Here is a 15,379-nt window from a genome sequence, read left to right on the forward strand (position 1 = left end):
GACCTGCTGTCTGTGACTGAGCCTGACAGCACCTTCTCTATCTCTCATACACACTCACAGTCACACACACACACACACTCACACTCACACCCAAACATATACACACACACACTGACACACTCTCTCTCTCTCACACACACACACACACACACACTCAAACATATACACACACACACACTCACAGTCACACTCACACCAAAACATATACACACACACACACACTCACACACTCACACACACACTCACACTCAAACATATACACACACACTCAAACACACACACACACACACACACACGCATTCACACACACACACACACACTCACAAACTCTCACACACACACACACACACACACTCACACTCAAACATATACACACACACTCAAACACACACACACACATTCACACACACACACACACACACACACACACATGCCTTCACACACACACACACACACACACGCACACACTAACACACTCACACTCACACACACATGCACACACTAAACACTAACACACACACTCACACACTCTCACACACACACACACACACACACATGCCTTCACACACACACACACATTCACACACACACACACACACACACACACACACACACACACACATGCCTTCACACACACACACACACATTCTCACACACACACACACACACACACACACACACACACACACACACTCACACTCACACATACATGCACACACTAACACACACACTCACACACTCTCACACACACACACACACACACACACACACACTCATATGGGACTCTTGGGACTGAACGGGTTACTGAGGGCTGGCGGTTTTAGGACAGGCGCAGTACCAGTGAGGTGTGAGCTATGCGCAGCCCCTCCCCAAACCCAGGCTGTCGCTGCACCCATCCGTCCGTGTGTCCCGCAGTGAAGAGGCCCTTTGAGCCCAGCGTGGAGCCAGCTCTCTCCAGAACACACTGCTCCTCTGACCCGCTCCCAGGCCAGGTTTCAGGCCTCCCCGGGGAATGTAAAGTGCCTCCGCTAAGGGCGTGACCCGCCCCTGCGCTGCCCTGTGGCCGTCAGTGGCCCCGTTGTCAGTCCCACCCGTGGAACAGGGCCCTGTCTGTGCCACGTTTACCTGGAGCCGTGAACTCGCCATCAACACTACACAGGTCACTTTTACAAGAACAACCATGAAGAAGTGTTTACACTACACAAACACCTGGAGATTAAATAAGTTCATATTTGAAAACCAGAATTGTGCAAGTATTTGTATATTTCTCTTCAAATAGACATGAATGTAAGGTAGTTAGTTTCTTTTTAAAGCAGTAATTTCTTTATATTTTATTGGTAGGTTGTCTAGAAATAGTGATAAACTGTAAGGTTTGTGTTGTTGTTCGGTGTTCTGTGGCTGTGGGCGGGGCTGGATAGTGTTAGTGTCTTCCACCTGGACACATTATTGGCTGGGAGGGATTCCTTGTCCGGTCTCCAGTGGAGAATCTAAAGACAAACCCGCTGTGTTTGCTGTTGCTGGATCATCAACAGTCAAACTCTGACCCAGGAGCATGCTGGGATTGCATTAATAAGCCACTGCAGTTCAGTAGTTATGCCCTGGCTGACTGTCAGATGTATTTATTGAAGTTGTATTGAAGTCAATATTCAGAAATGCAGGATTGTTTTCAAATGTTTCCCTCATCAAAAGCGTGAGGCGTCTTGAATGCGTGTTTGTGGGGCTGAACCCCTCCTGTGTGACAAGGCCTGTGTTGTTGTGTGAGGAAACGGGTTTAACAATGCTGTTGTGGCTGTGGCTGATTGCAGATAAGTCAGAAGAAGCTGAAGAAGTTTGAGAAGGAGTACCAGACCATGAGGGAGCAGCAGGCTCAGCAGGAGGCCCCCATCGAGAGATACGAGGTACGCTCTCTGCCCACAGCGCCCCCTATGGGACCGGCGCACCCTGACTGACAGCTGGTACGTGTGTGTGTGTGTGTGGGTGTCTGTGTTTGAGTGTGAGTGTGTGTATCTGTGTGTTTGAATATGTGTGTGTGTGTGTGACTGTGAGTGCATGTGTGTGTGTGTGTGCCTGTCTGTTTGAATGTGTTTATGTGTGTGTGTTTCTAAATGTGGGTGTGCGTGCGCGTGTGTATTGATTAGCCATGGAGTGTGTGCGTCTCGTCTCCTCTCCGCGGTGTGCAGCTCCATGGAGCTATTGGCATAAAACACTTATCTGTGCCTGCCTGTAGGGGCCATTATTCAGAGCAAGGAGGTCACTTCTGTAGAGATCCCTCCATCCATCTCCCTCAGTCACTTCCCTCTCCCTTATCTGTGAGCAGGAAGAGAACTGCTTTCTTCTGTGTGTGTGTGTGTGTGTGTGTGTGTGTATGTGTGTGTGTGTGCGTACAAGCACAAAATGAGGTGTGAGTGTTTTTGAGTAGAGAATAATCATTAGGAGAAATTGCATTAATAACCGAGCGAGGTTTGGGGTTCGCCAAGCAGAATAGATTTACATACATTTCATGTTGACTGGGTTCACAGAATTAGCATACGCAACATTTCCTCCTGCTGTTTTCCCGTAATGAGGCAGTCAGCAGAGTAGGGGAAGCCCTTGCTTCTGATGAGGATGTCTTTCTGCGGAGAGTGATGAAAACATAAACATCACCCGAGTGCATCTCCGTGGCGACGTGCCGGAGCATGCTCAGTGACCCTGGGGGAGTGGCCACACGCGGCCCGTCACTGACCCGGCTCCCAGCATGCACCGGGGCATGCTCAGTGACCCTGGGGGAGTGGCCACACGCTCACTGACCCGGCTCCCAGCATGCACCGGGGCATGCTCAGTGACCCTGGGGGAGTGGCCACACGCGGCCCGTCACTGACCCAGCTCCCAGCATGCACCGGGGCATGCTCAGTGACCCTGGGGGAGTGGCCACACGCAGCCCGTCACTGACCCGGCTCCCAGCATGCACCGGGGCATGGGGACTTGCGGCGGACGGTCCATTTCACACACCCCCACAGAATACCCTTACAGCTGCCACTCGCTCTTAGAAATTGGACGGGCTAATATGTGTAGCTGTGTTATTTTAAAATAAGGATGTTGAGATTTTTGGTGTTTAATTATGCTTTTGTTTGAGGAATTATGCAGTGTATTCTCTTGTAAAATAATGTAATGAAAGTTCCCCCTTCTCAAATTACTGTGCTTTGTTAAGTGTGTTAAAGGTTAGCTTATAGGTGACTTCAGGTGTACAGTATAGATTGGTTATCTGGAATGTGCTGAGTTGACATAGCATTGGTAATACTGATTCATACAATGCTGATGTTTCCATTACTGGAGGCTGGGTGTTCAGAGCAGTTTGAGGAAGGATGGCCTTTTCACTAGGCACTGAATTTTAAATATATCCTGATTATTATTTGATGACTGTATATTTTTTATTTAAATCCTTTTTCTGCGAGTGTGTGCTGTGGTGGTTTAGGAGGCTGTTTTTGTCAGCTCCGTGAGTAAAACAGAAGCGTCTTCTGAAATTTCCCCTCGTCTAAACATTTGAATGCGAAATGTCAGACCTAGATTGAATCCCTTTAAACCTTCCTTAGCCTGTCAGTGCATCCAGTCTTCGTGGCAGACTGAAATGAATGTGCGGAAAGGTAAATTTGTAAACCGATTTTCAGGATCTTCTCAAAGGTTGCCGTCTTTACAAGGCCTGTTAAATATTGGACAGGCAGGGCGGGTCACGAATCCGACCCCTGGTCACAGGACGTAGACAGGAAACGGGAAGTGCAGGCGCGGTGCTGAGAGGGACCGACGCCGTTCTTTGCTTGTCCGCAGAGAGAGAACCGCCGGCTCCAGGAAGCCAACATGCGTCTGGAGCAGGAGAACGACGACCTGGCCCACGAGCTGGTCAGCAGCAAGATCGCCCTGCGCAAGGACCTGGACAACGTGAGTGTGCTCTGCTTCTGCTGTCTCTGTGTCTGTGTCCTGTGCTGGCCTGTGTTTAACACTGCCCTGTGTCTAGCCTGTGTTAACACTGCCCTATGTCTAGCCTGTGTTAACACTGGCCTGTGTCTATCCTGTGTTTAACACTGTCCTGTGTCTAGCCTGTGTTAACACTGGCCTGTGCTAGCCTGTGTTTAACACTGCCCTGTGTCTAGCCTGTGTTAACACTGGCCTGTGCTGGCCTGTGTTTAACACTGCCCTGTGCTAGCCTGTGTTTAACACTGCCCTGTGTCTAGCCTGTGTTAACACTGCCCTATGTCTAGCCTGTGTTAACACTGGCCTGTGTCTATCCTGTGTTAACACTGCCCTGTGTCTAGCCTGTGTTAACACTGCCCTATGTCTAGCCTGTGTTAACACTGGCCTGTGTCTATCCTGTGTTTAACACTGCCCTGTGTCTATCCTGTGTTAACACTGGCCTGTGTCTAGCCTGTGTTAACACTGGCCTGCATCTAACCTGTGTTAAAACTGCCCTGTGCTATCCTGTGTTAACACTGCTCTGTGCTAGCCTGTGTTAATATTGTCCTGTGTCTAGCCTGTGTTAACATTGCTGTGTTTAGCCTGTATTTACACTGCCTTGCTACCCTGTGTTAGCACTGTTTTATGCTAATGTGTCAGCGCCACCCTATTATCCACAGGCCGAGGAGAAGTCAGATGCCCTCAACAAGGAGCTACTGATGACCAAGCAGAAGCTGGTGGAGTCGGAGGATGAGAAGAGGAGACTGGAGGTGGAGTCGGGACAGGTCTGTTAGCCTCAGAGTGTCCGTCTTACTGCTGCCTTATAGTTTATTCAGAGCATTACAGATGTGTCCAGTAGCCCTTCTGAAAAGCTGATTGTAAATCAGGTAATTCCACATACTCTGAGATCCCAGACTAAATTGCCCTGTCCCGTTAGACATATTTGTCATGGAAGCACAGCCGGGCAGGTTGCCAGGTCTCTTTAGAACAGGCGATTTCATCCTCAGTGGGGCTGCGCGGTTAAACACAGCGTAGCCAAACAATGAGCGCTTGCTCGCTCTCTCGACGGGCACACTCTCAGAACACAGGGTGCCGAGCGGGTCACACACTGCTGTCTTTGGGTCCTTGCACTGGTGACACACCCCGCACTGGTCACCCTGCTGTCTGTACACACACCCCGCACTGGTCACCCTGCTGTCTGTACACACACCCCGCACTGGTCACCCTGCTGTCTGTACACACACCCCGCACTGGTCACCCTGCTGTCTGTACACACACCCCGCACTGGTCACCCTGCTGTCTGTACACACACCCCGCACTGGTCACCCTGCTGTCTGTACACACACCCCGCACTGGTCACCCTGCTGTCTGTACACACACCCAGCTCTGCTCTTCTCCTCTCCCCAGCTGAAGGAGATGTGCAGGAGGGAGCTGGACAAGTCCGAGTCTGAGATCAAGAAGAACGGCTCCATCATTGGGGAATACAAGCAGGTCAGTGTAGCCGTGTGGCTGTGCTAGTGTACACACACACACACACACACACTCACACACACACACTTGCACACTCACACACGTCTCCTGTTTTACACTCACTCACTCACACACTCACACACTCACACACACTCACACACACACACACACACACACTCACACACGTCTCCTGTTTTACACTCACTCACTCACACACTCACACACTCACTCACTCACTCACACACTCACTCACTCACTCACACACTCACACACTCACTCACTCACTCACTCACTCACTCACTCACTCACTCACTCACACACACACACATACACCTCCTGTTCTACACTCACACACATCTCCTGTTTGCAGGTAGACCTCAGGTTTATGCTGAGCAACTCGGTCTTTTGAGGGCAACATAATTTAAAGCCAAGGCTTCTCCCTATAGACATATGGCTGTAATTGGGCCATGCTTTCCCCACAATAATAATAGCGTGCCTAGCATGCATAGCCTCACTGAAATGGAACTTAAGTCAATTAATATAAAGCAAACAAATTAAGAAATAAAATGGATAGGTTAAAGAATTAGATTTGCAAATATGCATGGCTGCACTCAGAATTGGCTTCCAGGGAGAGAGAGGCTGGAGTGTCTGATTGTGTTTACACAGGCGTGTTTAACTGGGGGCTTTGGCCTATTTTTCACTCGCATAGCTGCTAATTGCAAAGTAAGAAATCACCAAAACGTTTCCGATATCTTCCCGTCTTCTAAAATTATCCGGGACAATAATGTTTCCGTTTTTGGTTTTACGACCACGAATTGACAGATAGGCTGTGCCCTTTTTCAGAAAATCCATTTTTTTTGTTAACGATGCTATATTAAAATCCCGCTTAATAAGGCCATTATTAATTGGAGACTACCTGTGTGGCGTTTTGCTTTAAAAAGACTCTTAACGCATGAGGCGTCTCACGCTTTGTTACGCTTTTAGCAAACGGCTCAGGAAACCAGTGTTTCTGGAGCCAGATTGGATTTTATGTTGGCTTCTAATTAAAACCTGAAAGCAGGCGTCCTGTGCTGTACAGTAGTAATTAGAGTGTGCGGTGAGAAAATATCCCAGCACCGACGCAGACACCTGGATGTGCTTGGTATGTGAATACTCTTTAAATCAGCCGCAGTGAAAGGCGCTTCTTTAAAAATAGTCGCAACCCTCTCCCTCGGTGAGCACATTTTAATGGTCGCGGTGACAGCTTGATTTATCGCAGCTCCAGATAATGGCTTCTTCTTCCCCGTTCGGGGAGAGGTGTCTGCCGCTCGGCAACGTGCGCGGCAGAGCCCAGCGCGTGGGGACAGGTCGAAAAGAGGGGGATGAGGTGCGCTTTGAGGATGGAGAGAGACGTACACAGAGCTGCCGGGGGTGCTGGGTAATGTTTGGGGGTGAGGTTGCTAGGTAACAGGCCGTGGAGGGCAGCTCCTGGTCGGACCCCCGCTTTAAGAGCGTTTTTTTATTTTTTTATTAACGGAAGCTAAAATGTCACTACAGTACTTGAGTCTGCCGGCGCAGAGAGAGGCTCACCGCAGATCCAATTTTCTCTCCCTCCTTTTCAGCCGAAAAATAAAAATGATGAAACGCTCTCGCGGACAAAACCCACTCGTCCGTTCCCCCGCTAGGAAGAAAGGGCCGCACAAACCCGCCCGTTATGTGTGCTCAGCGGGAGGCCTGTCCGTCCGCCCCTGCTCTTTCACTGCTCACGCTTCAGAACCAGGAGGAATCTGTATCGCTCACTTTCTTAAATAAACGTCCCAGTTGTGTCAGCGCTGCTTCCGTGTGTTTCTCTGGCCTGATTAAAACACCCGAGATAAAGCCTAGTTTGTTTGGTAAGTGTAAAAAACACAGCTTGGCGTGTTATCAAGTGAGGGCAGTGAGATTAAGTGCCGTGTGTGGGGTGTGCTGATTTATGAAGTGTTGGTTAAGATGGATGGTAAGTGGCGGTCTTGGAGAGGTGTGTGGCTGTTGATCCTGTAATGAGCTGAGCGCTGAAGTGGTGTTAGCGTGCTGGCTAAGAGGCTGTGGAGTGGGATTACAGTGTGGTGGGGAGGGCACGCCACGCAGGGATTGGCTGCCTGTCGCTTGAACCGTCAGCGGGAGGTCTGCCTCTTTGGTAGGTTCCAGGTGTTGAACCCCTCATTCGGGTTGGAGGTGTTGACCCCCTCTTTGCGCCCCGCAGATCTGCTCCCAGCTGAGCGACCGTCTGGAGAAGCAACAGGCGGCCAACAAGGGCGAGCTGGAGAAGATCCGGGTGAGTGGGCCGCCGCCGGTCATGTGACCAACCTGTGCACTAACGACGTTACTGTCGGTCATGTGACCTTGCTGCTGGCCATGTGATGGTGGTCACATGACAAGAGAATAAAGGCCCGTCCACAACAAGAACAGTAACCATAATCAGAACTATAACCAGAACGATAACAATGTGAGCATGCACATCCTGGCACCAGCGATACAATTCGTCATTGTCATTGTCGTTATGATCCACTTGAGTTTTTACTATTTTTAAAGCTAGATATTTACGGTTGTCATTGTAGTTGTCGTTCTTGGTGTGGATGGGCCTTAGCCCCCCCGCTGTTGTCACGTCAGGAATGTATAGCACGAGCAGGTGTTTCTTCCACCGTAGTGTGTGGAGACTGTGAGCAGGCTTGCTCAGCGAGGCTCACCCCCCCTCCCCCTGGGCGATCAGGCTGGATTAGCGCTAGCAGGGCGCTGGGATCGCTGCTCATTATCCCCCACCGCTGCTGTGGGCAGGCCGGGGAGCTGCCGAGCGGCTCCTCCAGACGCTGAGGAGCAGCTGATTGGCCCTTTGTGGGGAAAGTGGGTTTCTGGCCCTCCACTGCGGGCTCTTCAGAGGCCTGATTTCATTCATTGCCACGCCTCTCTCTCTCACGCGGGAAGCGCCGCTCCGCAGTACGGGGAGGCCGTGTGTGAGTCAGACGGGGTTAAACCGTGCTGACTGCGGAGCTGAGATAGAGGGGGACAGGAAGAGAGGAAGGAATGGAGACAATGGGAGGATGTGGCGGAGGTGTAGCGGAGGAAAGAGTGAAAGGTGTTTCCGCTCTGGGCTCAAATCGGCCTTCAGAGTCTGAGTGTGATTGTACAGCGGTTATTACAGTGTAGGTGTGATACTGACCTACCTGTCTCTACGCTGACAGTGTGATACTGACCTACCTGTCTCTACGCTGACAGTGTGATAATATCCTACCTGTCTCTACGCTGACAGTGTGATAATATCCTACCTGTCTCTACGCTGACAGTGTGATAATGACCTACCTGTCTCTACGCTGACAGTGTGATAATATCCTACCTGTCTCTACGCTGACAGTGTGATAATATCCTACCTGTCTCTACGCTGACAGTGTGATAATATCCTACCTGTCTCTACGCTGACAGTGTGATAATATCCTACCTGTCTCTACGCTGACAGTGTGATAATATCCTACCTGTCTCTACGCTGACAGTGTGATAATATCCTACCTGTCTCTACGCTGACAGTGTGATAATATCCTACCTGTCTCTACGCTGACAGTGTGATAATATCCTACCTGTCTCTACGCTGACAGTGTGATAATATCCTACCTGTCTCTACGCTGACAGTGTGATAATATCCTACCTGTCTCTACGCTGACAGTGTGATAATATCCTACCTGTCTCTACGCTGACAGTGTGATAATATCCTACCTGTCTCCACACTGACAGTGTGATAATATCCTACCTGTCTCCACACTGGCAGTGTGATAATATCCTACCTGTCTCCACACTGGCAGTGTGATAATGACCTACCTGTCTCTACGCTGGCAGTGTGATAATATCCTACCTGTCTCCACACTGGCAGTGTGATAATGACCTACCTGTCTCTATGCTGACAGTGTGATAATATCCTACCTGTCTCTACGCTGACAGTGTGATAATATCCTACCTGTCTCTACGCTGACAGTGTGATAATATCCTACCTGTCTCCACACTGGCAGTGTGATAATGACCTACCTGTCTCTATGCTGACAGTGTGATAATATCCTACCTGTCTCTACGCTGACAGTGTGATAATATCCTACCTGTCTCTACGCTGACAGTGTGATAATATCCTACCTGTCTCTACGCTGACAGTGTGATAATATCCTACCTGTCTCCACACTGACAGTGTGATAATATCCTACCTGTCTCCACACTGGCAGTGTGATAATATCCTACCTGTCTCCACACTGGCAGTGTGATAATGACCTACCTGTCTCTACGCTGGCAGTGTGATAATATCCTACCTGTCTCCACACTGGCAGTGTGATAATGACCTACCTGTCTCTACGCTGGCAGTGTGATAATATCCTACCTGTCTCCACACTGGCAGTGTGATAATGACCTACCTGTCTCTATGCTGACAGTGTGATAATATCCTACCTGTCTCTACGCTGACAGTGTGATAATATCCTACCTGTCTCTACGCTGACAGTGTGATAATATCCTACCTGTCTCCACACTGGCAGTGTGATAATGACCTACCTGTCTCTATGGCAGTGCGGGTCTGATAGTGACCTACCTGTCTCTATGGCAGTGCAGGTCTGATAGTGACCTACCTGTCTCTATGGCAGTGCAGGTCTGATAGTGACCTACCTGTCTCTATGGCAGTGCAGGTCTGATAGTGACCTACCTGTCTCTATGGCAGTGCGGGTCTGATAATGACCTACCTGTCTCTATGGCAGTGCAGGTCTGATAGTGACCTACCTGTCTCTATGGCAGTGCGGGTCTGATAACTCCTCATCAGTATGTTGACAGTGATGGTTGAGTGAAGGCCTTGGCTCAGAGTGAAGGCCTTGGCTCAGAGTGAAGGCCTCGGCTCAGAGTGAAGGCCTTGGCTCAGAGTGAGTTTAAAGCACTTTAAACGGTGGTCCCAGCCCATCAGGGTGTGTCTGGGCCCAGCGGTACATGAACCTGTGATCTTCCTCCGCAGCAAAAAGTGGAGGGGTGTGAGAAGTGCAGCGTGCTCTTCAACAAGGAGGGCCGTCTGAAGGTGGTGAGCCTGCCCAAGGAGGGCAGTGAGGAGGACACGGACCAGGAGAAGGAGGACCTGAAGAACCAGCTGAGGGAGCTGGAGCTGGAGCTGGCCCAGACAAAACTGCAGCTGGTGGAGGCCGAGTGCAAGATCCAGGTACTCCCCTAATCCCACACCACCCCTCACCCTGCTACTCCCCTAATCCCACACCACCTCTCACCCTGCTACTCCCCTAATCCCACACCACCTCTCACCCTGCTACTCCCCTAATCCCACACCACCTCTCACCCTGCTACTCCCCTAATCCCACACCACCTCTCACCCTGCTACTCCCCTAATCCCACACCACCTCTCACCCTGCTACTCCCCTAATCCCACACCACCCCTCACCCTGCTACTCCCCTAATCCCACACCACCTCTCACCCTGCTACTCCCCTAATCCCACACCACCCCTCACCCTGCTACTCCCCTAATCCCACACCACCTCTCACCCTGCTACTCCCCTAATCCCACACCACCTCTCACCCTGCTACTCCCCTAATCCCACACCACCCCTCACCCTGCTACTCCCCTAATCCCACACCACCCCTCACCCTGCTACTCCCCTAATCCCACACCACCTCTCACCCTGCTACTCCCCTAATCCCACACCACCCCTCACCCTGCTACTCCCCTAATCCCACACCACCCCTCACCCTGCTACTCCCCTAATCCCACACCACCCCTCACCCTGCTACTCCCCTAATCCCACACCACCCCTCACCCTGCTACTCCCCTAATCCCACACCACCTCTCACCCTGCTACTCCCCTAATCCCACACCACCCCTCACCCTGCTACTCCCCTAATCCCACACCACCCCTCACCCTGCTACTCCCCTAATCCCACACCACCCCTCACCCTGCTACTCCCCTAATCCCACACCACCCCTCACCCTGCTACTCCCCTAATCCCACACCACCCCTCACCCTGCTACTCCCCTAATCCCACACCACCCCTCACCCTGCTACTCCCCTAATCCCACACCACCCCTCACCCTGCTACTCCCCTAATCCCACACCACCTCTCACCCTGCTACTCCCCTAATCCCACACCACCCCTCACCCTGCTACTCCCCTAATCCCACACCACCTCTCACCCTGCTACTCCCCTAATCCCACACCACCTCTCACCCTGCTACTCCCCTAATCCCACACCACCTCTCACCCTGCTACTCCCCTAATCCCACACCACCTCTCACCCTGCTACTCCCCTAATCCCACACCACCCCTCACCCTGCTACTCCCCTAATCCCACACCACCCCTCACCCTGCTACTCCCCTAATCCCACACCACCCCTCACCCTGCTACTCCCCCAATCCCACACCACCCCTCACCCTGCTACTCCCCTAATCCCACACCACCCCTCACCCTGCTACTCCCCTAATCCCACACCACCCCTCACCCTGCTACTCCCCTAATCCCACACCACCTCTCACCCTGCTACTCCCCTAATCCCACACCACCCCTCACCCTGCTACTCCCCTAATCCCACACCACCCCTCACCCTGCTACTCCCCTAATCCCACACCACCCCTCACCCTGCTACTCCCCTAATCCCACACCACCCCTCACCCTGCTACTCCCCTAATCCCACACCACCCCTCACCCTGCTACTCCCCTAATCCCACACCACCCCTCACCCTGCTACTCCCCTAATCCCACACCACCCCTCACCCTGCTACTCCCCTAATCCCACACCACCTCTCACCCTGCTACTCCCCTAATCCCACACCACCCCTCACCCTGCTACTCCCCTAATCCCACACCACCTCTCACCCTGCTACTCCCCTAATCCCACACCACCTCTCACCCTGCTACTCCCCTAATCCCACACCACCTCTCACCCTGCTACTCCCCTAATCCCACACCACCTCTCACCCTGCTACTCCCCTAATCCCACACCACCCCTCACCCTGCTACTCCCCTAATCCCACACCACCCCTCACCCTGCTACTCCCCTAATCCCACACCACCCCTCACCCTGCTACTCCCCTAATCCCACACCACCCCTCACCCTGCTACTCCCCTAATCCCACACCACCCCTCACCCTGCTACTCCCCTAATCCCACACCACCCCTCACCCTGCTACTCCCCAAATCCCACACCACCTCTCACCCTGCTAATCCCCTAATCCCACACCACCTCTCACCCTGCTACTCCCCTAATCCCACACCACCCCTCACCCTGCTACTCCCCTAATCCCACACCACCTCTCACCCTGCTACTCCCCTAATCCCACACCACCTCTCACCCTGCTACTCCCCTAATCCCACACCACCCCTCACCCTGCTACTCGCCTAATCTCATACCACCTCTCACCCCTGCATTTGTGAGGGTCACTCCCCTAATCCCATACAAAACCTCCCTTAATTAAGGCCAGCCCCATTGGCAGGGTAGCCTAGTGGCTGGTTGCTTGACAGGTGCTGGTTCAAACTCCCAATGGGCACATGGTAGGCCGTGGAGCCCTTGAGCAAGGCCCTTCAAACAAAAACCTCACCCCTGTTCTCTCTCACACCTTCCCAATTGCAACTGTTCTACCAGGTGTTCCTGAGGCATTGTCAATGGACCTCCCCTGGTCAAATAAAGGATTAAATGAAAGTAAATGAATGCATCACTGTCTCACCGGCCCCCCTGGATCACCCTGCCTCTCACCCTCTCTCTCTCCCGGCCGGTGTCTCCACAGGACCTGGAGCACCATCTGGGTCTCGCACTGAACGAGGTCCAAGCAGCCAAGAAGACCTGGTTCAACAGGACGTTAAGCTCTATCAAGACTGTGACGGGCGCCCAGGGCAAAGAGACCACCTAACCCGGGGGACAGGGAACGAGACTGTCTCCCACCCTCCCCCCCCTCTCCCTCCTCCCCCACGCTGGTCAGAGGTACCACCCACTCCTGGGACCAGAGTCAACACGCAGTGGGGTTTTTAATAAGAAAATAAAGAAAAAGGACAATGATCATTGGGCACAACCTTCCCAAACAAAAACATACGTAAAAATAAAAGAGGCTTTAACTTTAGAGGAGTCTTTATACTACTGATATTTAACAGGTAAGGAAGGCGATAAAGATCTGTCTGAACTGTCCTCCGAGACACAGGAAAACACTCCATCTACTGTCCTGCTCAAGACTACTTGCACAAAACTCGAAATCAAATCTAGTTAGGTACGAGTGCTAACAGCCTCCTTTTCAAACTTGTTAGCTTTTCTAATTTGTTTCTGTTTAACAGTAACTTTTGTTTTCTACGTACGTACATGCATATTGATAGGTGTGTGTGTGGCTGTGAATGTGTGTGTGTGTGTGTGTGTGTGTGTGTGTGTGTGTGTGTGCAGGCATGTGATGAATGGATGGTGTTCCTGTGAAGTTTCATGATAAGAGAATGAAAGGAGGCTGATCCTGTCGACTGAGAGGGAGACGGAGGAAGTTCTTGACGAAACCTTAGAGTTGACCGAGGTGAAGAACGCTGGCAGTTGCTGAGCGTTCTTCAGTACCAGACCACTAGTCGGGGCTTGTAGTGATGAAGAACTGAATTGCTGTCCTTTAGATTTGTAGTGCTGGGTCAGAGCTACGGGTAGCTGCAGAGAGGCAACGCCTCTAAAGCTGTACCTACCTAAACCTCGCCCCCACCGCGCCTCGAGCCTCGCGTTACGCTGGTCTCCAGGGCTGCAGCCGTGGTGTTTGTGCCACGTAGCGCTTAATGAAGGCCGCTTGTAGCGCTGCCTCTAGACCCAGACTCCAGTGACCCCGCCCCTCCGAGACGCGAGAGGGCGGGACCAACGGCCGGCTGGGAGTGCACTGAGCGAATAGGAGGGCAGAGTCTTACGATGTTAACCCATGTTTCAGGAGAGGGAGGGCCGTGTGTGTGAGGGGAGGTCGTTGCACCTTATTCATATTTATAATGGGCTCTTGCTCACTGAAGTCCTTGTTGATGTTCGTGGAGAGCCTGTGTGTGCTGAGAAAAGGGTTCATTCCAAAAGGCACTGGGTTGTATATAAGAAGCGTTATGTTTGTTTTGTATTTCAACTTTTTCCTCGGTAACTGTACTAATGTTGCCTAATGTACTACGTTACAGATTTATGACATGTTTATGCTCAAAAGCTTCCGTCTTAAAATGTCAATCCGCTGTCTCTTCCATTACATGCCAAAATGTACCTGTCATCCAAGCATTATGAAAGTGTGGACATTGTAATAGTGTAGATTGCATTGTGTATACTTCATGCATTTAAATATAAATATGAAAAAAGCTATCTGCACAAACTGGCCTTCGCCCTGTTTTGTTTTTGCGTGTGAATTTCCATGGTGTGACTGTGTACCTGAACCTGCTCTCTCGCCCACACCTCCCACCTTTCTGCCGGATGCCAGTTGGTCTTCGAAGATTTTCACTGTCTCCATTAAATTATATTCATAGATTTTTCCATCGGTGTGAAATTAAATCTGAGAGTATATCTGGATTAGCTTCATCTAGACCTCTGTGGGTATGTGTGTGTACAGTGTGTATGGGAACAAACTCATTTCCTAATTTCTCCATCAGTGTATCTGCACCCCAAGCCCTACTCATTTGAAAGCGTATAGTTGTGACGGCAGGGTTTCATTGGTCATTGGGCAGAGACTCCCCCAGGACCCACCTGTGTCTGGCGAGTCCTCTCGGCCTGAGCACAGGGGTGTGGCTGCCGGGGCATCCCCCTGCTCTCACCTGAGGGCAGCACAGTCTGAGCCAATCGCAGCTCTCCGCACTCTTTGTTTATTCAGAAGATCCTCAGCTTGAGTAGCAATACGATTCCCTTTCATGGAGTATGAACGTGATCTGTCATGATGAATTACTCAATTTCTTTTTTTTTTTACCTTAACTGCTTCTTTTTATGGATTGAGAACAAAAACCTAATGTGTTTCCGTAAATGAGATAACGCATTATGGCTTCATA

General features: G+C 51.2%; 1 protein-coding gene across 8 annotated transcripts in view; it reads left to right on the plus strand.

Annotated features, from left to right (window-relative positions):
• The window catches only part of LOC133141686 (rab GTPase-activating protein 1), a 110,646-nt gene extending 95,931 nt beyond the window's left edge, over positions 1-14,715 (plus strand). For all 8 annotated transcript variants that reach the window (XM_061262303.1, XM_061262299.1, XM_061262304.1 and 5 more), the window contains 7 exons: positions 1,806-1,898; positions 3,802-3,912; positions 4,605-4,709; positions 5,332-5,415; positions 7,616-7,687; positions 10,382-10,579; positions 13,150-14,715. In XM_061262303.1, the coding sequence (XP_061118287.1) occupies positions 1,806-1,898; positions 3,802-3,912; positions 4,605-4,709; positions 5,332-5,415; positions 7,616-7,687; positions 10,382-10,579; positions 13,150-13,272 (786 nt within the window). In that variant the 3' untranslated portion in view covers positions 13,273-14,715. The remainder of the gene's footprint in view (positions 1-1,805; positions 1,899-3,801; positions 3,913-4,604; positions 4,710-5,331; positions 5,416-7,615; positions 7,688-10,381; positions 10,580-13,149) is intronic.
• The last annotated feature ends 664 nt before the right edge of the window (positions 14,716-15,379 follow it).

This window comes from Conger conger, chromosome 12 (assembly GCF_963514075.1).
Source record: "Conger conger chromosome 12, fConCon1.1, whole genome shotgun sequence".
NCBI classification, from domain to species: domain Eukaryota; kingdom Metazoa; phylum Chordata; class Actinopteri; order Anguilliformes; family Congridae; genus Conger; species Conger conger.